This window comes from Hyperolius riggenbachi, chromosome 3 (assembly GCF_040937935.1).
Source record: "Hyperolius riggenbachi isolate aHypRig1 chromosome 3, aHypRig1.pri, whole genome shotgun sequence".
In the NCBI taxonomy this organism is placed as follows: Eukaryota; Metazoa; Chordata; class Amphibia; order Anura; family Hyperoliidae; genus Hyperolius; species Hyperolius riggenbachi.
The window spans coordinates 95,662,977-95,686,109 of record NC_090648.1 but is presented as its reverse complement, the minus strand read 5'-3'; the positions used below and the strand labels follow the sequence as shown (position 1 = coordinate 95,686,109).

Genomic DNA, 23,133 nt, shown 5'->3' with positions numbered 1-23,133 from the left:
GACATGACTATGGTAGGGTTTAGATTGTGAGCCCCTCTGAGGGACAGTCAAGTAACAAGACTATGTATAGATGTTGGTGCTATATAAATACTAAAAAATAATAATCTATTTCTCTACTAAAAATGTGACTTTACCATGCTCTAAAATTATATAAATGTAAGGTTATGATACAGGGTGGCGCATGAAAGCGCGTCAAGGTGAGTATACAGGCAACCGTCAGCTGGTCCCTCTTGCTCTTTCCCTGCTGTGTGTGTCCTCTCCTGCTTATTGAAGCAAATGCAGGCGACACAAGCTTCAATCAGCTGGGAGGACACACAAAGCAGCGATAAAGTGGAGCATGGGGGCAGAGCAGACAGCTTTTACCAGTATAAGGCGCTCCTGACGGACAGCCGGGCCGGCGTTTCAACTGCCACCCTGTAGAAAGGACAAGTGTGGTTTTGAATTATGAAAATGCTAATTAATACTTTGTACTTCCCTTGATTGGAGTTGTGAGAGGGATATGGAGGCTGCCATATTTATTTCCTTTGAAACCATGCACCTTGCCTGGCTGTCCTGCTGATCCTCTGCCTCTAAACCAGGGGTGTTGAACTCCTCCAATACAAAGTGGGCCAGTGGGCTGACCTCAATGTCTAGTGGCCACCTCTCCCCCTGCATACCCTATACAGTTCCCTGATATTTAATGGTCCTTACTCCCTTTATCTATATAATTCCTTGATGTTTAGTGGTCCTCTCTCCCCTATACAGGTCCTTGGCGTCTAGTGGCCCCCTCCCTCTCCAATACTGTCCCCTGGCATCTAGTGCTTTCCCCCTCCCCCATATGACTTCCCTGGTGATCTAGGGCTTACCCTCCAATATAGCTTCCCTGGTGGTCTAGAGTGGGCCAAATATAATGCAAAGTGCGGAAACCACCTGAGGGCCTAATCTGATGACTCCGAGGGCCAGATTTGGCCCACGGGCCGGAGTTTAACATGTATGCTTTAAACCATAGACTCTTGCATCGGACACAAGGAAAACAGAAAGAAATGCACCTTGTGTGTTTTTAGAGAGAAGAGCCTGTCTAATTCCCCCTTTTCTTCAAGTAATCACAGGTGTAATTTGATCTGAGTTGTCAGCACAGAAATTCAAAAGTCCTCTGCAGACACAGCTAATGTGTAAACACAGGATGTTAACCCTTTGCCTGCTTCAATGAAAACCGTAAGTAGACACACTGCAGATTTTATTGCAGGAGTTCTTATCTTTTAGAGCAGAGGTGAAGTTCTGAGTTCAAGTTCGCTTTAAGTCCACGTTGGGAAAAGACTGGATTGGATGCTTTGGAGAACTGCCCCTTTTTTTTTCTTTTGTACAGTTCTTAAAACTGAACTTCAAAATGTCTCTGAGGGAGCAGAAACAGTCTGAAGCCAGAAACTGAGATGAGGTAGAGATGGAAGACTCTGCCAAACCTATCTTGTAGAAGATCGTTTAAAGGAAAACGATTGTATTAAATACTGATACACTTGCTGTGCTAAAAGAAGTGTTGAGAAAAAAATGCGGAGTGCTCCCAGGCTATTGGGTCAGAAGGTTCTGTTGAGTGGAATAGCTCAGTGCACACCAGCACTGCCATATTAGGCCAGAAACCCACTAGGAGTGCTTTTCCGAGCGCTTTGTGATTTGAAAAGCTCTTGCTAATGTAATGCTATGTGTGTGATCCCACTTGAGCGATGTGATTTTATAAAAATCCCCCATAGCATTGCATTAGCAAGAGCTTTTTCAAATCACTAGCGATTAGAAATCGCTCCTAGTGGGTTTCTGGCCTTATCTTGATTTGATGGATTTGTTCTGCTTCCTAATTTCACAAACAAAACATTAAAACTTGCTCTTGCATTCATAGAAAATCTCCAGCAAGACTTGTGGCTTCTAAAGGTCCATACCCACAATGAATTTTTTGTTTTGTTTTTTATGGGGCGATTTTTCTCTGTAAACTATTTTCATGATATCGTGTAGCATCTAACGAAAATTTGTTGTTTCATGGCGCAAGTCATCCACAGCAATCCTTTGTTATTAAATGACCGCCATGTTAGGTCATATCGCGGAGGATTGTTGCGTTTACACAATTGTCTCGGCGGTCACCAGTGATGCTTGCAGATTTGGGTAGATGGATCGGGGAATGATCGTTTGTTGGCAGAAATCACGATCTGTCTGGCCATGGGTACATGGCTTTAGTTGTGCATTATATAATGTATTGAACCCAAAATCTGTTTCTCTTAAAACCTCTTAATTTTTTCTGCAGAGATGTTCTTTAGCATCTGCATGTGATGGGCTTATGGTGGAAGCCCAGCTAAATCCGAACCTGAACATTGCAAATTCTATGAGCAATCAGTATAATAAGCTATGTATGGAAGCAAAGTGGTGGATAAAATATGTATTTCCTTTTGCACAATACCAGTTGCCTGGCTGTCCTGCTAATCCTCTGCCTCTGATGCTTTCAGCCATAGGCCCCAAACAAGCATGATTGTCATAATCACGTGCTCTGAGTGAAGTCTGACAAGATTAGCCAAAGAGATCATCAGGACTGCCAGGCAACTTGTATTTTTTTTTTTTTTTTTAAAGGAAATAAATATGGCAGCCTCCATATCCTTCTGTTCACAGTTTCTGGTCGCTCGAACGATTTTTCGCTAGAAATTGGACCGTTAGTGGCCAGCTTTAGTCTATGTCCAGTCTCCATTGCAGTTAACACATTATAACACATGCATTATACAACTGACCACGGTGAACCCAGCATCAATGTTCCTGCTAGTGCACTATTATTAATAATAAAAATAATAATAACAGTGCCCTACTTGCAAACAACTCGAGTTACAATGTTTTATACTTGCAGCATTGTCTTTATGTACAAAATGTGCTTACTGTTTTTTGTTACACATTTTTGTCGTTTCATGTTACAGTATTATGTAAACTGTTATAAGTAGTTCACTTTGGGGAACTTTAACCCATGATTGACCTTCATCCCAATCAGTAGCCGATACCTCCTTTCCCATGAGATATCTATACCATTTCTCGAATGGATCATCAGGGGCATCTGTATGGCTGATGTTGAGGTGAAACCCCTCCTACAATGTGATGTCATGACCATGGTCCTGACAGTTTGCTGTCTGTGAACCTCATTGCATTGAACTGCTGTTTCCAACTGCCAAGCAAGCAGCATCTCCCTCCCCATAGAACTCTGTGACCAAACATTTCATGGAGGTCACCTGGCAGGGCTTGAAGATGCCCCCACCTGTGATACATTTCACAATGTAAATCGGGTAGAGGATGGGTAAACACTGACTAATTTATAAAATATTGTAAAAAAATAAGCCATTTTATTCTTTTCACTACAGTTCCTCTTTAACCTCCTGAGCGGTATGGACGAGCTCAGCTCGTCCATCACCGCCGGAGGCTGCCGCTCTGGCCCTGCTGGGCCGATTTTTATCAAATAAAGTGCAGCACACGCAGCCGGCACTTTGCCAGCCGCGTGTGCTGCCTGATCGCCGCCGCTCTGCGGCGATTCGCCGCGAGCAGCGGCGAAAGAGGGCCCCCCTAGCCACCTGAGCCCTGCGCAGCCGGAACAAAAAGTTCCGGCCAGCGCTAAGGGCTGGATCGGAGGCGGCTGACGTCAGGACGTCGGCTGACGTCCATGACGTCACTCCGCTCGTCGCCATGGCGACGATCTAAGCAAAACAAGGAAGGCCGCTCATTGCGGCCTTCCTTGTTTATTATGGGCGCCGGAGGCGATCGGAAGAACGCCTCGAGCGCCCTCTAGTGGGCTTTCATGCAGCCAACTTTCAGTTGGCTGCATGAAATAGTTTTTTTTTAATTAAAAAAAAACCCTCCCGCAGCCTCCCTGGCGATCTCAATAGAACGCCGGGGAGGTTAAAAGCACTTTGAAAACAACAACAAAAACATTGTTTACTGTATATTTTTTGGACTATAAGACTCACTTTTTCTCCCCCAAAAGTGGGGAAAAATAGTCACTGCGTCTTCTAGTCCAAATGCAGGGAGTGCCTGACTTGTGAACCTCCAACCTGCCGCAATGTTGGGGACTTCCTGTACTGTGCCAAGGGGACAAACAGAGGACACAAGGGGGTATAGAGGCAGACCCAAGGGAGACACTAGGTACAAGGCGCCATGAGGTACAAAGGGGGCATAATCGAAGAGATGCCCCTTCACCGTGGATGCACCGTGTTTAGAATATATATATATATATATATATATATATATATATATATATATATATATATATATATATATATATATATATATATATATATATATATATATCTCTATATCTCATCTTATAGTCCGAAAAATACAGTTATACTGTATGTCCAAATCCAGAGTTGTCTGAAAGTAAATCCTGATTTTGTATAGCGCTGACATCTTTGTAGTCCTATCACTAACTGAATCTCAGAGGAGCTCCCAATCTAGTCTCTAACCTAGTTGCTAACTTAGTCATTCATAGTCCCTTTTTCTTTGCTAAGAACCAATTAATTTATCTGTATATTTTTAGTGTATGGAAGACCAGAGTGCCAGAAGAAACCCGTGCAAACTCTGGGAGAACATACAAACTTCATGCAGATAGTGAGCTTTTCCTGATTTTTAACTGGGGACTTTGGCGCTGCAAGACAATGGTCCTATTCACTGTGCCACTCATTGCAGCTGGCTGTGCACCCTTGGTGATGCTCGACATTAGGTTTGAGAACCCCTCCTCTAGTTCAGGGCTTTTCAACCTGTGGTAGGCGTACCACCGGTGGTACTTCACTCTTGGCCAGGTGGTACGCACCAGGTTTGACTGCCACTTATTTGGCGACCTGCCACTTGTCTTGGTCCTGTTCAGCCTCCACAAAGTTCGGCTCTCCCTCACCCGCTTGTGGTTGTGCTGCCCTATGGCATACTTCAGACCTCAGATCAGCAGTGAAGAGACAGCCAGGCGAACAGTGTACAATGACAGCGCATAAAATGGCAATCTGTAGGCTAGCAATCCAATTTTAAACCTTTTCTCCACCAATGTCTCCTGCTTTTCCCCTCTCATATGCCCCCCTTTTCTTAAAGTACACCTGTAAGAAAAAAGTGCCCCTGGGGGGTACTTACATTGGGAGGGGGAAGCCTCTGGATCCTAAAAAGGCTTCCACCAGACAGAGCTGGCCAGTGCTGGGCCCCCTGAAGATCTCCCTGTTGGCATGCATGCGCAGTAGCGGCTCTCCACTCAGGCATCGATGGAAACAGCCGAGCCCAATCGGGTCTGCTCTTACAGCACAGGCACACTGGTGGTACTTGAAAAATTTCAGGTGATAAAAGTGGTACAATTAGTCAAAAGGTTGAAAAGCCATGCTCTAGTTGACCGAGCTGCAACTTGTTTATACGCTTTGACCACCTTCTGCAAAATGTGTGGAGTTTTTTTCTTTCTTCTTTTTTTTTTAAACCTAGACCTAAGCATGTGGGATGCTTTTCCAAAATGTTTAGGCGGCAAGTATTTAGGAAGTTTCAGCTGAGTAGCAATCCATTTCCTTTCAGTAATGAACCAAGATGCTACCAACATTTGCCCTAAAGGTGTTTCACCTTCCATTCCAAGAAGACCATCTGTTTCAACTGTCCAAATGTCATTTATCAGTGTCAGCTGAGGTCTGCCACATCCTACTCCTAAAATCCTAATTAACTTTTAATTGACAGTGGGCATCAGCGTCCCTTGCTGTCCTCCCAGTGCGTCGGTTGCACCCCTCTCACCCTATGCGCTATCCATTGACGGAGCATTCTGCGTATGCAGTTTTTAAGAGCACAGTCGAGGAGGCGTGTGGCCTGGGCCACACATGCACAGTAGTTTGCAGACTTTACTAAAGAGGACAGCAGGACAACAAAGCGGACCGGAAGGACAGCTAGGGACCTGAAGAACTACAGGAGGCTGAAAGAAGCCCCAGGTAAGTTAAATATTTCTTACCGTCGCTTGGTTTCCTTTAAAGGTAACCTAAACTGAGAAGGATGTGGATTTTTCCTTTTAAAATACCAGTTTCCTGACTCTCCTGTTGATCCTGTGTCTCTAATACTTTTAGCCACAGCCCCTGAACAAGCATCCAGATCAGGTGCTCTGACTGAAGTCAGACTGGATTAGCTGCATGCTTGTTTCAGGTGTGTGATTCAGCCACTGCTGCAGCCAAAGAGATCAGCAGGAGAGTCAAGCAACTGGTATTGTTTAAAAGGAAACATCCATATCCCTCTGTTTAGGTTCCTTTTATAGAGAACCCGAGGTGGGGTTCTGACAATGCTATCCACATACAGAGGCTGGGTCTGCCTATACAGCCCAGCCTCTGTTGCTATCCAGATCCCCACCTAAGCTCCTGCTGCGCTCTGCTATCCCCCATAAATCACAGCCGCGCTGTCGACACGCAGCGGGCTGTGTTTACTTATGTACTGTCAGTCTCGGCACTCCCCCCGCCTCCTGCATAGCTTCGGTCCCCGCCCGCGTCCCTTCCCTCCCCGCTGGTTGGAGGGAAGGGACGCAGGCGGGGACCGGAGCTATGCAGGAGGCGGGGGGGAGCGGCGAGACTGACACTATAGAGGTAAACACAGCCCGCACCGTGCGACTGTGATTTATGGGGGATAGCAGAGCTTAGGGGGAGGATCTGGATAGCAACAGAGGCTGGGCTGTATAGGCAGACCCAGCCCCTGTATGCAGATAGCATTGTCAGAACCCCACCTCGGGTTCTCTTTAAGGGCATTGCCTCCTAGCACAGGAAACTAGGGTTCATATAGTGACTGAAGCCAGTGCCCTTAATTCCAAAGCTTCAGCCCAGAATCCATAGGATCAAAGAAATCACCAGTGCTCCAGTTCATCAGAGGTGCCCACCACCTGGAGTATTATTAAGCTCACCAGATATATGACCCGGGCTACAAGATATCTCACAACGTGTATGTCATTCCACTGGGATTTTTCATCTGGAACATCTCCTCCATATCATTCTTGTCTGTCTCACCTGAGGTATATTACTCCCAGTGTGGTATATAAAACACTCCCTAGGTGCAGATGGTTTCAAATTCAATATTCCAGTATGTTCAGGTGTCTGCCTGGATTTATGAAAGTTCCTGCGGTTTGGCGTGTACAGACAGTTGCAAAAGCTCAATTCTGATTTATTATGTTTTTTTTTGCCAATCCTTGCTTTGTTTTTCACATGACCTAGCTGAGGATACCGACTTGTGCCACCTAATAGAAGACATCTTGTAAATAATCCAGCCCAGGCTTTCTGAATCCCTTATGTGCACGATTGTTCTCCAGCCTTAGTTAATCAGCCCTGCTGTGTCTAAGTGATTAGCACGCTTGCCTTGGAGCGCTAGAATCCAGCACAGTTGATAGACTATGTAATCCATCCTGTCTAAAACCCACTATAACTCCCTCAAAGGAGCTATGTGAGAAATTTGCCTGCTACTTTGCTGACAAAGTATCTTCTATTCGGTCTCTCATTCAGTCCACAGCACCCAAGACTCATGCAACTAATGGAAATAGCTGCAAAAACAACCTAACACCCTGGACTGATTTCAAAAGTATTAGTGAGGAAGAGATCTCAGACACCCTCTGTCGTCTTCACCAGACAACCTGCGACCTGGACCCTGGACCAACTAAACATATGCTGAAATGCCCTGACCTGCTTGGTCCAGCATTTCACAAAATAGTAAATTGCTCTCTGCAAGCAGGGAGGTTTCCTACCTCTCTAAAAGAAGGAATCATCAAGCCCCTTCTCAAAAAACCTTCCATGGATCCAGATGCTATGAGCAGCTACAGACCTGTCTCCAACCTCCCCTTCTTAGGTAAAGTTATTGAAAAGGCTGTCTATCTGCAACTTGAAACCAGGCTGTCAGTAAACAACATCCTGGACCCTCTACAATCTGGCTTTAAGAAACACCACAGCTGTGAAACAGCCCTCATCCAAGTCTGCAACGATCTGCTCATGGCAAGGGACAGAGGGGAATGCTCCATCCTAATCCTGTTGGATCTCTCAGCTGCTTTTGATACAGTTGACCATGAAATCCTGCTTAACAGACTGCAGGAGTACTGTGGCATCAGTGGATCAGTCCTCCAGTGGTTCAGATCATTCCTGACTGACAGAACACAGAGAGTATCCCTAGGACCTATAATGTCCAAACCTGCACCTCTACAATTCGGAGTGCCACAAGGATCAATCCTATCCCCTCTGCTGTTTGCAATCTACATGTTGCCACTCGGTACACTTATCCAACGACATGGCCTGACGTACCACTGCTACGCCGATGACACACAGCTATACCTGTCCTTCAAACCTGGTGGAACAGACCCTACCCCAAAAATAAACTCTTGCTTAGCTGAGCTTCAGGCATGGATGAATGATAACTGGTTGAAACTGAATGCTGACAAAACTGAGGTCCTGTTTGTCCAAAGCCAGTGCTCGCCATCAAAACAGCTCTATCCTAAAGCAACACCAATCAGGATTGGGAATTCAGACATAAACAGCTCCAACCTCGTGCGCAGCCTTGGCGTACTAATCGATGGGGAATTGAGTTTCAGAAACCAAATTTCATCTGTAGTTAAATCTTCCTTCTTTCATCTGAAGAACATTGCAAAGATTAAACATCTGATTCCCCCAGAGGATCTTCCAACCCTAGTCCACGCCTTCATCACATCACGGCTGGACTACTGCAATGCCCTTTATGCTGGCCTCCCCAAAAAGGACCTGCGTCGCCTGCAATTAGTGCAGAATGCTGCTGCCAGATTGCTAACAAACCAGCCTCGCCACTGTCACATTACACCGATCCTTCGCTCACTGCACTGGCTACCAGTAGAATGGAGAATACTCTTCAAGATTGGACTGCTGACATTCAAATCCCTGCACAATCTGGGCCCTGGATACATGAAGGACTTGCTGAAGCTGCACCACACCTCTCACAACCTCAGATCAGCAAGTTCTATAAACTTGGTCACTCCCAGAGTGCACCTCAAAAAATCTGGAGACAGAGCCTTCTGTCATGCTGCCCCTACTCTTTGGAACTCCCTACCACACCCAGTAAAGACAGCACCATCCCTGGAGCTATTCAAATCCAGACTGAAAAGCCACCTGTTTAGCCTGGCATTTCCAGATTTATAAAATTCTTCCCCTGTACCACGATGGTCGGAGCCATGCTTATGCGCTTTGAGTCCTATGGGAGAAAAGCGCTTTACAAATGTTATTTGTTGTTGTTGTTGTTGTAGAATCCCAGCCAGGATGTCATCTGTATGGATTGTGCGTGTTCTCCACATGTTTGTATGGAATTCCTCACAGAATCCAAAGACCTACTAGTAGTAGGTTAACTGGCTTCCCTCAAAAACACAAAACTGGTGGTCGGGACATAAACATTGTAAATTGAAGGATAGTTGGTGACCTCTTTGGTTCAGTGTTGTCCTTAAGGTGATTTAGCATTGTTTAAATGTGCAAGTAAATACAAGTAACCCCAAAGGTAAATGTATTTTTAATACAATATTATGATCAATCAAGGCTTAGTTGCTCACTAAATACAACCCCCCCCCCCCCAAAAAAACATTTATTTTTTTTAAAGGACAGCGATTGTGAAAATTTGTCAAATTTTTTATACAAGTGTGTTAGTTGTTCATTCGTTCCAGAGTAACACACACACACACACACACACACACACACACACACACACACACACACACACACACACACACACACACACACACACACACACACACACACACACACACACACACACACACACACACACACACACACACACACACACACACACACACACACACACACACACACACACACACACACACACACACACACACACTTTTTTTCCAATGCTGCTATCACTTATAGTAGCCGATACAAATCTGACAGGTTTTGGACTAGCCCATCTATCCATGGGGAATTTTCAGTATGTTCTTTCTTTCTTTTTTTTCAAAAGCACTCGTGGAAAGGGTGTGGGACAAAAAAGCTAGTCAGCCTCTTACTTATTTTCATGGTATTATTTTGGCAGCTGAACTGAGAAACTACCGTCCAGCAAGTGCTTTTGAAAATAAAGGAATTCCTGAGAATCCCCCATGAGGAGATAGATTAGTCCAAAATCTATCAGATCTGTCAGTTTTACTGCCTACTGTAAGTGACGGACATAGGACAAAAGTAATTTATAGTACATTTTACTCTGGGAGAAATTTACAACTAATTCACATTAATTTAATTTAAAATTTTACACGTTTTCACAATATTGGTCCTTTAAACAAATCCTAAGGTAATACCTGTTTGTAAGTGAATAATTTAGTCCATGGCTCTTTGTCATCTGCCAAGTGTCCCTATTAAGCACAGTCTCCCAGGCAAGCTGTTCCATCGTCCTGCCACCCAGAGTACATCCCCCTCCTTATACACCCCCTCTTATGAGGTAGAAGGGGCACTCCTGGACTTTATATACAGTGCTCTGCATACAGGTGAGGAGAAGCTCAGTATTAGACAGAAACGGTTAGGGCCTCTTGGACGCTGCATGCGATTCCGATTTGCTGCTTTTTTTTCCTGCTTTTTTTTTTTTTAGCATGTAGGGAAAATTAGAATCGCTAATCGAATTTGCGATTTGCAATGTGCAGGAGGCCTCAGGCCCCTTTTCCACAAAAGTCAGGTCAGCATTGCACATGTGCTGTGATGCGACTATCTAGTTATACTGCACTCATTTTGCCGCAATCATCACGTTTTTTTATGCTTACACCGCAGGATTGTCTTCATGATTTCTAGCACAAAAGGGAGCAGGAAAACATTTTTTTAAATTAATTGTATTCTTAAAGAGAAACCGTAACCAAGAATTGAACTTCATCCCAATCAGTAGCGGATACTCCCTTTCCCATGAGAAATCTTCCTTTTCTCAAACGGATCAGCAGGGGACAGTGGTCTGTATGGCTAATATTGTGGTGAAAACCCTACCACAGTGTAATGTCAAGACCATGGTCCTGACCGTTTCCTGTCAGTGAACCTCATTGCATTGTGGGAAATAGCTGTTTACAGCTGTTCCCAACTGCCAAAAAAGCAATCAGCATCACATGCCAGCAGTAAAAATGTCACCATGTGATAAATGTCAGAATGTAAATCAGGAAGGAAGATTTTACATCGGGCAAACGCTGACTAAATCATTTATACCTAACTATTGTAAAAATGAAGCAGTTACATTATTTTCAATGGAGTTCCTCTTTAAGTATTTTTTTTTTTTTGGTGTTCTTTTAGACTTGACCACGTTGTGAAATGCAGAAAAAAATGCTGCGTCTGGCCAAAAATCAAATTGCTGCAGTTACCTCGCTATCTACAGAACATTTGCTCTTGATTATTTCATGTGTAATGTGTACCTTGTCATGTGTAATACCTTGCATTGGATCTTGCATGATGGCTGTACTTATTTTTGTGGACATTTAATTAAAAAAAAAAATAAGTAAATCGCAACAGTGCAAAACGGGCACAGTTATTACCGTGTAGATCGATATTCCCTAGTGATCGGTAGATTGCATGTGATCCATAAATTGGGTCAAAATGTGTCCAGTGGTAAAGGGGCTTTTAGACCTTTTCTTTTAGTTTGTGTTTACCTTGCCTGAGGTATTTTGAGGAGCGGGGGGGGGGGGGGGGGGGGGGAAGGATGCCAATTATTGAAAATCCTGGAATGTGACTCTGGAATGTGGCTGCAGTAAGGAATGTGAGGTAATGAGTAGCATCTAACTAAACATATCCAGTAGAGAGGGATGTGTATGGGTGAAGTCTGTCACTTTACATCAGAGAGGCCAAATAAGTATAGGTTTCAGGAGCCTGTTGAAAATTTATGGGAGCCAGCAGCATTGACAACAATTATAATATAATCTTTAAAGTTAGGCCTTGCCTATAATTTTAAAGGAGTTCCTGAGATATGTCCTGCCCTGTTTTTAAACATGGTAGCCATATTGTTTAACAGTCATACAATTATAAATTAGAATCGGTTAACCTGTTTCTAGTAAAAAAAAATCTTAGTGGTTGTATGTACTTAATAAAAAAAAAAGAAGTAACCAAGCTGCTTGGGGTGACCTAAACCACTAGGAATTTATAGGGGGCTAAAAGAGACCGAAAAGCCCTCCTACTAAAAAACAATGCTTGGTGTGATTAATAGTCGGTGATCCCAAACCTAAAAATAACATATATTCTCTTACTAATATTATAAAGTTTGAATGTTTGTTACTCAATCGTGCAACAATGGCTACATGGATTTGAATGAAATTTGGCATACGCATAGTACATTACCTAGAATAACATAAAGGATACTTTTTAGCTCCATAACCAAAAAGTGGGCGGAGACAAATACAAATTTCACTGGAAAAATGTAAACTGCAGTCATTCTTACATTGTTAATGGCAGGGTGCTCAAACTTTGCACAGTTGGTCACTGGGTGATTGGGATTATTATTCAGAAAAGTGGGTGGAGCCTACAAAAGCAAATCAAAATTCACCTATTGTTTTTCAAGGGAAATATTTAATTGCTGCCATTCTTGCACTGTTAATGTCACAAGCCTCCTAACCTGGTACACTTGGTGATTGGGGTTCAAATTCAGAAGGGGGTGGAGCCAACCAGATTTGTTTAATTTCAATGCAAATTGATGCAAAAGTCCGCAAAGCTCACGAACTAGGTCATTGAGTAATTGTGTGTTAGGGTTAGAAAAGGTGGGTGGAGCCAACACCAGCCAAATACATACCCGGACAATGCCGGGCCGATAGATAGATTAGATATATATATATTAGATATAGATATTCATTTATTTATTTTGAGTACATAAATTCCATACTGTCACTTACTTGATAAAGGGGCTATGCCCCGAAACATCGTGTCTATTGTGATGGTTCTGGAGCTATGAACTATCAATAAAAGAACATTTAAATACTATTGGATGGTGCCGGCTGCATGCTTTTCTACATAAATTCCATACTCTCATCGAAACAATTAAAAATGAGCTCCTTAGTTGATCAGGAATGGCAGTAATAAAACATGTGAAAACAAGGCAGGGGATCGCAATCCCCATATCTGTTGAAGTATGATACAAGATGTTGCAATAATTCCTATTCATCAATCCATTTCCAATCAGCGAGATAGTGACCCCTTGTTGTATTGCGCCGCTGCCACAAAGCAGTTGGGTAGGTTTAGAGGACACCTGAAGTGAGAGTGATATGGAGGCTGTCTTATTTTTTTTCTTTTTAAACCATGCAAATTGCCTGGCTGCCTTGCTGATCCTCTGCCTCTAATGCTTTTATCCAAAGGCCCAGAACAAGCATGCAGCAGATCAGCTATTTCTGACTGAAGTTTGACTGGATTTGCCACATGCTTGTTTCAGGTGTTAGTCAGACACTACCGATACTTAACCACTTCCGGGTTCCGGGTGGTTTTGCTGATCTGTGCTGCGGGGGCTCTTCAGCCCGCAGCACAGATCAGATAGCAGCCAGGCCGATCAGACTTCCCCCTTCCCCCTTTTTTTCCCCACTAGGGGGATGTCCTGCTGGGGGGGTCTGATCGCCGCCGGCTGCTTGCGGGGGGGCTCTTCAAAGCCCCCCTCCGCAGCGCTTTTCTGGCCTCCTTCCCCTTCCCTCCCTCTCCCTCCCCCTGTGAGCGGCGCAGGACGGATTTCCGTCCTGCGCCGCCTCAGATAGGCTTCAGCCTATCAGATGCCGGTGATCCCCGGCCAATCAGAGGCCGGGGATCGCCGATCTCCTCTACGGCGCTGCTGCGCCGTATGTATGTAAACAGCAGGGAAGATCTTCCCCGCGTGTTTACATTTACCCTGCGAGCCGCGATCGGAGGCTCGCAGGGTGTTCATGGAGACACCCTCCGTGCACTGACATGGAACGGCCGCTGGTGTTTCCATGGAAACCACTTCAGGATTCAGGGGCGTACTTAAGCGTACGCAGAATCCTGAAGTGGTTAAAAAAATCAGCATGGCTGCCAGGCAACTGGTATTATTTAAAAGGAAGTAAATACTGGAAGTCCTCCTCCATATCCCTCTCACTCTCCTTTAATGTACAACGTTTGAGATGTACAGTGAGTGTAAAGAGAACGATCTTTCCAGATGACACCTATTGGAAGTATGTGTACGCAGCAATACTCATCCAGTGCCAACTTATTTCCGTGTGCGGAGTTGGAGTTTCGAGGATAAAATTCAGCTTATGTCATGAGATTGGATTCTCAGTTACTTTTCTTGCTCTAGTCCTTAAATCCTGAGAAATATGTGTATCTTTTTCAATTACACTTCTCAAAATACTTCAGCGCTGGTTGGCATCAAATATTTCAAATCCACCACCACACCCTTCAAAGTGCAGGCTTACCAAGCGGATGAAAGACCCAGGTTATAAGGTCTAAGCGTTTGTAGTAACCAATCAACGATCAATACTTCTCCACCATACATAAAGTCCTCTTTTCATAATCCGTCACAGTTATCCTCAGTGTAAAACCATAAAATAGATCTAAGTGTACTCCGTTTTGTTTAAAAACATCAGCTTTTCATTGCTCAGAAAAATATCAAAAATACTCACATCCGGGCCCTTTTCAAAGGCACCCACAATGTACAAGCGCGTTTCAATATTGTAAAATGCCGTTGCCTCACCAACCACTCGCAGGCCCAGGCCCGACCGGTTTCGCTATGACGTCATCAGGGGCTAGCTTCTGATGACGCCATACTTCTTGTATCATACTTCAAGGGTGTGGTGGTTGATTTGAAATATTGATGCCAACCAGCGCTGAAGGATTTTGAGAAGTGTATGTCAAGGAAGTCTATCTAAGGACTTCTGGCAGCTTTTTGGAGTGTCATAAGTCCTTAGCGCAGATATATATGTATATTGTCTTTTTCAATTGATTGGCTAAGGCTAGTTTTACAGTGGGTAGTTGTGTTCCTGTGTAACGGCTACAGAAAGAAAAAGTAGTACTTTTACGTTAGGACCGCGTTGTCACATACAGTGAAGCATACAGTCATAAGTATGCTTCACTGTACCTGTTAACGTGTGCATTTAGCAGTAACGCACAGCATTTAATACATTACCATATCGCAACATGTTTTACTGCCATGCTACTGCTGCACGGTGACCGTCACATAGATGGTGCGGTTAGCCGCATTGCAAGCGTTTGTTACACTGCACTGGAACTTACCAGTTACCACTGTAAGCGAGGCCTTATCAATATTGGGATGGATTAACAGACCTGCCACATGGCCCTTTTTATTCTTGTACATATGCACTGAAAGATAAACCATCCGGCACTACGTTCATAGGTCCATTCATCTGTCATTTATTGCTTCAGTATTTCAAATCATGCATAAATCCATGATATATATATTGGATGACCCCTTCAGCATCCTGAGCACACGGAAGGCTGATACCCTGTCCCCTCTATACCAGGAGATCCCTCCATTCTGTGTTTGGTGACCGCAGTGCCAGTTTTTTTTTCTTTTTTCTTTTGGTTTTTCTTTCTTTGAAGTACAGTTATTCTTGTACATGTTTGCTGTTTTTGGGTTGATTTTGTTAGTATTTGTGTGATGGAGTCTTTAATGTTACGGTAGCTCAAAAACCTTGAGAATGGTTTCTAGCCAAAACTAATCATCAAATGCCTTCTTAAAGCGGATCCGAGATGAAAAACTATAGCAAGTAACTTGTCTATATATCTTATCTAAAGTTGAGATAGTTTACACAGCAAATCTAGCTGCAAACAGCTTCAATAGAATAGGATTATTTCTTCATGTGATACAATGACAGCAGCCATGTTTTTTGTAAACATTACAAATGGGCAAGCTTATATGCATCTTCTGTGAAACAAAACCTAATCCCCCTCCTTCTCCTTCCTCCCCTCTGCCTCTGAAATCTCTGGCTAATAATACCCTCCCCCTCCTCCTGCCCAGACTGGGAGCCCTTGCTACTGCCAAGGCTCTCTGAAAAACTGTGGTCGGGGCTCATTTAGTTTATAGGGAATTAGAGTATTATTACAAAAAGTATTTGGCTTGAGGAATGCCCTATAAACAATAGGAAAGGAACACAATTATGCAATGTGTAAAAGTTCACCTCGGATCCACTTTAAGCTGTTTTCCAGTTTAAAAAATGTGGAAGATGGCTCCTTTTTTCCCTTCACGGTGCAAAACATTTTGCGTGGGGAAATGCCCAAGTACATCCAAGTTGGGTTATGTTCTCAAGGCCACGCATCTCAGATCTTTCCAGCTTCGTTGAAATACTTCACATCAATCCATTGTCAACTTTCATGCTGAAAGCGGTAATGAATTTGGATCACGTTGGGTTTGTAAGCTTTTATTACAGCCCGAAATGAGCACCACAAGGTGCCTGCTCCCTTTTGTTTGAAATGTGTACGTGTGAAGCTCCCATCTCAGGAGCACACTTTATTTAAGGTTACTTGGTCTCTGCCTCTGGTGCCCATACACTTACTCGATTTCCCGCCGATACACAAACGCTGAGCGATCGACCGATTTCGATCCCGTCGATCTGTCCGCATGGAAAATTTTGCTTGCTCGCTGGCGCATCGGGAGTATGCCGATAGCGGCGTTCGAATGTCCGACCGACGCTAGCGGCAATACATTACCTGTACCGCCGACACGTGTCCCTTTTCCGCACTGGGCTCTGGCTGGCTTCACTTCCTGTCGGGTGAAGTTTAAACAGTAGAGTGCCCTCTACTGTTTAAACTTTGCCCGACAGGAAGTAAAGTGAAGCTGAAGCCCAGAGTGGAGAAGAGACAGCGGAGCCCGGGGAACTCGCGCCGGCCGGATCAGGTAATGTATGCTGGGGGCGGCAGCTCCACAGATTGTGAATCGATTTCATAGTGAAATCGATTCAAAATCTGTTTGCAGTGTAGGCAGCCAATAGATCCCTCTTTGATCAGATTAGATCACAGAGGGATCTATCTGCTGGTCGATCTGGTGGCAATCGACCAGTGTATGGCTGCCTTTACTCTTAATGCCATTTGCAAGCTAGTGAGAACACCTCAGCTGGTCTGCAGATGACCATGTGGTGGAGCGGTGGTCCAAGTCCATGGTCTTTTTCGTTTCCTGGGAAGAGTCAGGAGTTCAAATTTGCCTCCTCTTCTAGATATCTATAAAACCTAAAGAGCTCTAAGAGCACAAACATTAAAGTGTCTGAGTTCTAAAAGGTATTTGAAACTAGTTATGCTTGTTTTTTTTTATTTGTTGTATCTGATGTGAACTCTCGGGGTAAGTGGCAAGACAATATACTCTGTACAGTGCTGCGGAAGATGTTAGAGCTATATAAATACTAAATGATGATAACTGTTTTTTTTTGTTTATATAGGAGTAGAGTGAGGCTTTTGCCTCCCCTCGACACTGGAGACCTCATGGATTCCTGCACTCTGCACTAGCCAAGCTGGGATGTTCTCTGGAAGGTCCTTGTTCCTCTGGGGTGTCCTGCTTGGCGCTGCTCTCTCAGCTGCCCGGCCCCCTTCCACCTTGCCGGACCAAGGTAGGCCATCATTTTTATATTAGTCTAGTCAGTCTTGAGATTCATCAAGCATTCGCCTTTGTCTAAACTGTACAATGCCAAATCGGAACGCAGTAATTTTAGTGGAGTTTAGGTGGCAAAATGTAATTGTCTCAGTATCTCCGTTGCTGCAGTTATTTGGTTAGAAGTGCCTATTGTGTATTTTCATCCACTATGGATGTCCCACATTGTACTGCAAGGTCTGTGGACATCTGCAAGAAGTAGGCTGATCAGAGGCGTACGAGAGGAATAGGCGCAGTAGACTTGGGCGCAGGGTACAGCCTGTAGGGCTTATCCTGATCCTGCATAAATTCCCATCAATATTAAATACTATTCCCCTCCAGGCTGCCATGGATGGTGGGGAATGAAATAATTTGGCTTCCAGCAATTGCTGGAGACCGAATTCTAGTTTTTTATAAGTAACTTCAGTGCCGTCTTATGACGGCGCTGAAGTTACTGCTGCGCCCAAGTCTCCTGCGCTGGAATGAAAGTGTTTGTGGTCAGGTACTCCCCATATTATGATCTACAGATTTACTTGTCTTGTCAAATCTAGCCATGATAGATAATCTAACAGTCTAACTTTTGAGGTTTAACTATAAGTGGAATTGTTGCTCAAACATTCATTTCCTGCTTGCTCCTAGATTAAGCAGACGTCGTTCTGAATTTCGTAGTTACTTGTTCATCCTTGATCTACATAAGTACCTTTTTAGTAAGAGGCTTTTTCTTTTTTCCATCTATGTGGAGATCTTCTCATACTGTATATACGATGTTCTGTGGAACTGGAACTTTGAGTTGTTCTTCTGCACTGAGCTTACTATACATCATCCAGATTTCATGAGTGGGAGCGTGGAGTCCGACTCAAACGTAGAACTTGTGCTTCCTTCAAATAGCCAGATTGTAACGGTCGGCTGCACCCAATGTTGGCATTCTGTTCAGTAATACAGTATTCCTGACAATGTCAAATCATAAGAAAATGATGACATTACTGAAGCACACAGCATTTTTTATTTTTTAAGTTTTGGCGCCTAATAAAATAGCTTTGCGCCCACTATTTGTAACTGCAGTTTGCATATCTTATGGGGGGCTATGGGTATCTAACGTTCCCTTGTACTAATAACATAGGCACCTATTGGGGGGGGGGGGGGGGGGGGGGGGGAGTGACACGGGTGTTAAAGAACAAGTGACACCTATGCTAACCTAGAAATAAAAAACACATATATAAGTAGATAAATACTACTTCTACTTAACAGATGTATTGTGCTATCCATGTAATGATTCCTTTGAATTTTGTAAAGGAAAAGCAGAAAATCCTATTCTAGGCAGTGGCCATCTTGCCAAGCTAATGCTGACATCATATCCTCCCTGACTCTGGTTTTCCCCCCTCCCTTCTCTTGCTCATTGTGTATTCATTAGCTGCCCTCCTCCCAGAGTCTTCAGAAACTCCCACTGAGGTGTATAAGAACTGCACTGTCTATTTTTTTTATTTACACATCCAATCACTGAGTCACCTCAGCCTTGCTTGTAAACACAAGTAATCAGAGGGTGTTTCTGATAAGCAGCTAGATAGGGATATAAATGGAAGAGGAGGCATATATTCTAGATAAAAAGAACTCCCAGCATCCAACTCTTTGGCACTGTTTGGCACTAGGGCCAGTGCTCCTAAAGTATGTGATAACTACAAACCATAACAGCAGAAAACGTTTTGAATGCAGGATTAGCAGACCAGTTGCTGTTGAAATTTGATTTTTATGGTGACAATACCGCTTTAAGGTTTGGCATCGTGTATGTGTGTAAGTTTACTGATATTTTCCTTGCTTTTATTTCTGCCACCCAAATTTCCACTGCACCCTTATTTTTGAATGTATGCATTTTAGTTCACTTGCCTCAGCAATGTAATGCTGGGCATACACGGCTATTTGTGCAGGCTTATCAGTCGAGCCTGCTGGATAGACTCCCCGCCGGCGGACAAATAGCGGCGAATCGAGTGGCTGATTAGAAGCGCCCGCGGGGACGAACGGGGACGCGGCAGGGGTCGAGCCGGCGGCTAATCGGCCGCCGAATCGACCCATGTATGCCCAGATCCTCAATGTTTATAGGAGAGAATCTGTCCTATACTGATATATAGGACAGATTCACATTAAAACTTAATGCATTAGCATTCTGGTAGTCCCTGACTTACGAACCCCGCCTTATGAATGGCCTGCAAATACAAATGGCCTGAAAATGTGAAATGTGACTCTGTGGGAACAAATAAAAACAAAGATTTTGTACACTGCTGGCACAGGGGGACAGAGGTGGCACAGAGGAGGACACTGGGGGCACAAGGGAACAGGTGAAACAGCGGGAGTTACTGGGGGCAGAAATGACAGTGGTGGTGCAGAGGTAGCATGAGGGGCATAAAGTAGGTACAGGGCACAGAGATGACACAGTGGAGGTGCAGAGGTGGCACAGGGGGCAGAAATTACAATGGCGGTGCAGAGGTGGCACAGGGGGCATTAAGGAGGTAAGGGGGCAGAAAGGACAGTGGCACAGGGAGCATGAAGGAGGTACTGGAGGCAGAGATGACCTAGTGGAGGTGCAGAGGTGGCACAGGGGGCAGAAATGACAGTGGCACGATGCAGAGGTGGCACAGGGGGTATAAAGGAGGCACAGAGGGCAGAAATGACAGTGGAGGTGCAAAGGTGGCACGGGGGCATAAAGGAGGTAAAGAGGGCAGAGATGATACAGTGGTGGTGCAGATGTGGCACAGGGGGGCATAAAGGAGGTACAGGCTACATAGAGGGCAGTGTTTTGACTTACGGACAGGTTCAGGTTAGTAACGAGCATCAGTCCCTATCTCATTCGTTAACTAGGCACTACCTGTAGTTAGTTTTGTGTAGATGTTGTAGGTTAGGGACCTGTGAATATATACCTTCACTTACCGTATTTTTGTTACCTAAAGTTGGATGCAATTCTATCTCCCGTAACGGCTCAGCAGTATGGAGAGAAGCAGGTTCTCAGCCCTGAGGCGCGCATTTAATCCTGCACAGACTTCCTGTCCTGCCTTTGTCCCAGCAAAGAACTTGTCTTTACTTTCCATAGCTCCAGGGTGTCTGCGCTCCTCTTCTGGGTAAACAGCATACATACCTATCTGGCAGCATGGCGTACATGGAGCAGAACACAGCCCCGGGTTACTGTTTGCTGTGTACACCTACACAGATAGGATTACCTATAGACACAAGATAATGAGGGCATGAAATGTGGCAGGTAAAAATGGATTTGTGTAAAGCTCCTGTGTATCAGTTTAGCTCATCATGTGACACCTTGGTTTAGGCTGAATGTGGAGTACATCTAAAGTCCTCCATCCTCTGCAAAAAGAGGTTTATATTTATTACAAGTATAATTCAACAAATGTATTTGAACAACTATCCTTCAAAGCCTTTGTTTGTTCTCCTTGGGCTATTATACTAAAAGTGGCTATACATCAGGTGACTTGGCCGATCGACCATTTAATTTGATTATTCCAATCGATTTGGATGAAAATCTGTGGCGCCAAGAGCATGCCAGCTTGACTATATGACCAATTTTGGGCCGAAATTGGTTGCATGTATAGATCGACATAGATCAGACATGCTTCAAGATGCAGGGCTGACATACTTGATCAGATGCGTGGCAGTAAAAGTGTGAGGCATGGGTACATTAGCATGATGAAACTAACGTTTTGTGACATGCGCTAATTGCGACCGTCAGGGTGGATCTGATCTTTAAGATCCCCGATGACTCCAGCGTAAAGTGTCGCGATCATTTGTGTCCCCCCCTTCGCGCCCGTTGTGTGCAAACACGTGTTTCTGTGGGTAGGAGGATGGATTCGGGAACGCTCGTTTGTCATGAAGTGTTTCTGTGAAGTTTCCTGATCCATCTTTTGGCGTCTTCAGGTGAGTACCCGGCTTCAGGCAAACAGCATTTAACATTGGCACGGGAACAATTAATACAAAAAAGAACAATATAAAGGGGCTATGAGCAAACATTGTGCTCTGTGCTCTGCAAATTTATGATGGGTTCCACACAGGGGCATAACAGCCTACCAGGACCCAAAGGAAAAGGACAATGGGGTCCTTGCAGCCGGAAATACCCGCCCTTTCCTACACATAGTGGCCAATAATTCCAGCTGTGGAACTTTGTACTGCACTGAAAGGCATGAAGCTGGTGGGGTCAGTGGCTTGACTAACTCAGATTTCTGCTGCATCAAGGTTGTAAAATGATTGCTTAGCTTACAGTTAATCAGTAGTAGTGATCATACTGACTGCTGTCCCATATTAATTTGCTTACCTTACCCTTGAGAATTCATAGCCAAGCCGTGTCTGTCTCCTTTATTTTTATTTTTACTTTTTTTTTATGTATATGAAATACTGCAGGTATGGTATCTGTTGGCCAGATGCACAGCCTCCATCATACTTCCTTCCGAATGAGTCTTATGGGGAATCTTGGAACTTTTAACTGCTTGTATAATTTGAGGACCCTGGAGGATGCCACACAGCCCACAACTTTAACCTATTTTGCGTAGAATGTATGAATCGGTCCTGTTGCAAGTGTTTATGCAATCCGTGATCAAAATATTGGTTTAACTTGAAGCCATGAAACAACTGTTTCTGTTTAGGATGGACCAGATGTCCACTTGAAGCGGAGGCCTCCTCACTTTGTCTGAGTCTCCAGGATGAATGTTTCTGATCAGTGTGCAGCTCCAATGAGCCGTTTGGAGATTTGGTCATGTTCCCCACCTCTTGCAGTGGAGAAATATCCCAGTAATCGGTTTCCTACAATTTATTTTTATGTAAATATCACATCCTTCCGGGCAGGAACATCTGGATTGTCTGTTGTAGAGATCTTGCCTGTAAATCACAGTGAAGACCTTACCTCGTCTGAATATGAAGTAACCGTCCCCAGAATTTATCACACAGCTTTTTATGTTGCTGACTTTTTAAAATAACTGTAGGGAACTTGTTTTTTTTTTTTTTTTTTGGGTTGGTTTTTTTTTTTTTTTTTACATTGCCCCCTTAAAGGAATACTGTAGGGGGGTCGTGGAAAATTAGTTGAACTTACCTTGGGCCTCTAATGGTCCCCCGCAGACATCCTGTGCCAGCACAGCCACTCACCGATGCTCCGGCCCCGTCTCCGGTTCACTTATGGAATTTCAGACTTTAAAGTCTGAAAACCACTGTGCCTGCGTTGCCATGTCCTCGCTCCCGCTAACATCACCAGGAGCGTACTACACAGGCACAGACCATACTGGGCCTGCGTAATACACTTCTGGTGACATCAGCGGGAGCGAGAACGCAGGCGCAGTGGCTTTTAGACTTTAAAGTCTAAAATTCCAGAAGTGAACCGGAGACTGGGCCGGAGCATCGGTGAGTGGCTTTGCTGGCACAGGATGTCTGCGGGGGGCCATTAGAGGCCCCGGATAAGTTAAACTCCTTCTCACCCCCCCCCCCCCCCCCCCTACAGTATTCCTTTAAACTGGACTTTTGAATTTGGTTCTATTTCCTGCATTGAAAAACTAATGTTCTGTAGATACCAATGAAAAGAAAAAGGAATCAGCAAAATGTGCATCTTATGTTTAGGCTTTAGCTTACTTCTGTTTAGACGTAAGATTC

At 44.3% G+C, this 23,133-nt stretch overlaps 1 protein-coding gene across 5 annotated transcripts in view; it reads left to right on the top strand.

Annotated features, from left to right (window-relative positions):
• FGFR1 (fibroblast growth factor receptor 1) overlaps positions 1-23,133 on the top strand; it is a 150,959-nt gene that overhangs the window by 26,825 nt on the left and 101,001 nt on the right. For all 5 annotated transcript variants that reach the window (XM_068274621.1, XM_068274624.1, XM_068274619.1 and 2 more), the window contains exon 2: positions 17,318-17,485. In XM_068274621.1, coding sequence (XP_068130722.1) covers positions 17,395-17,485 — 91 coding nt within the window. In that variant the 5' untranslated portion in view covers positions 17,318-17,394. The remainder of the gene's footprint in view (positions 1-17,317; positions 17,486-23,133) is intronic.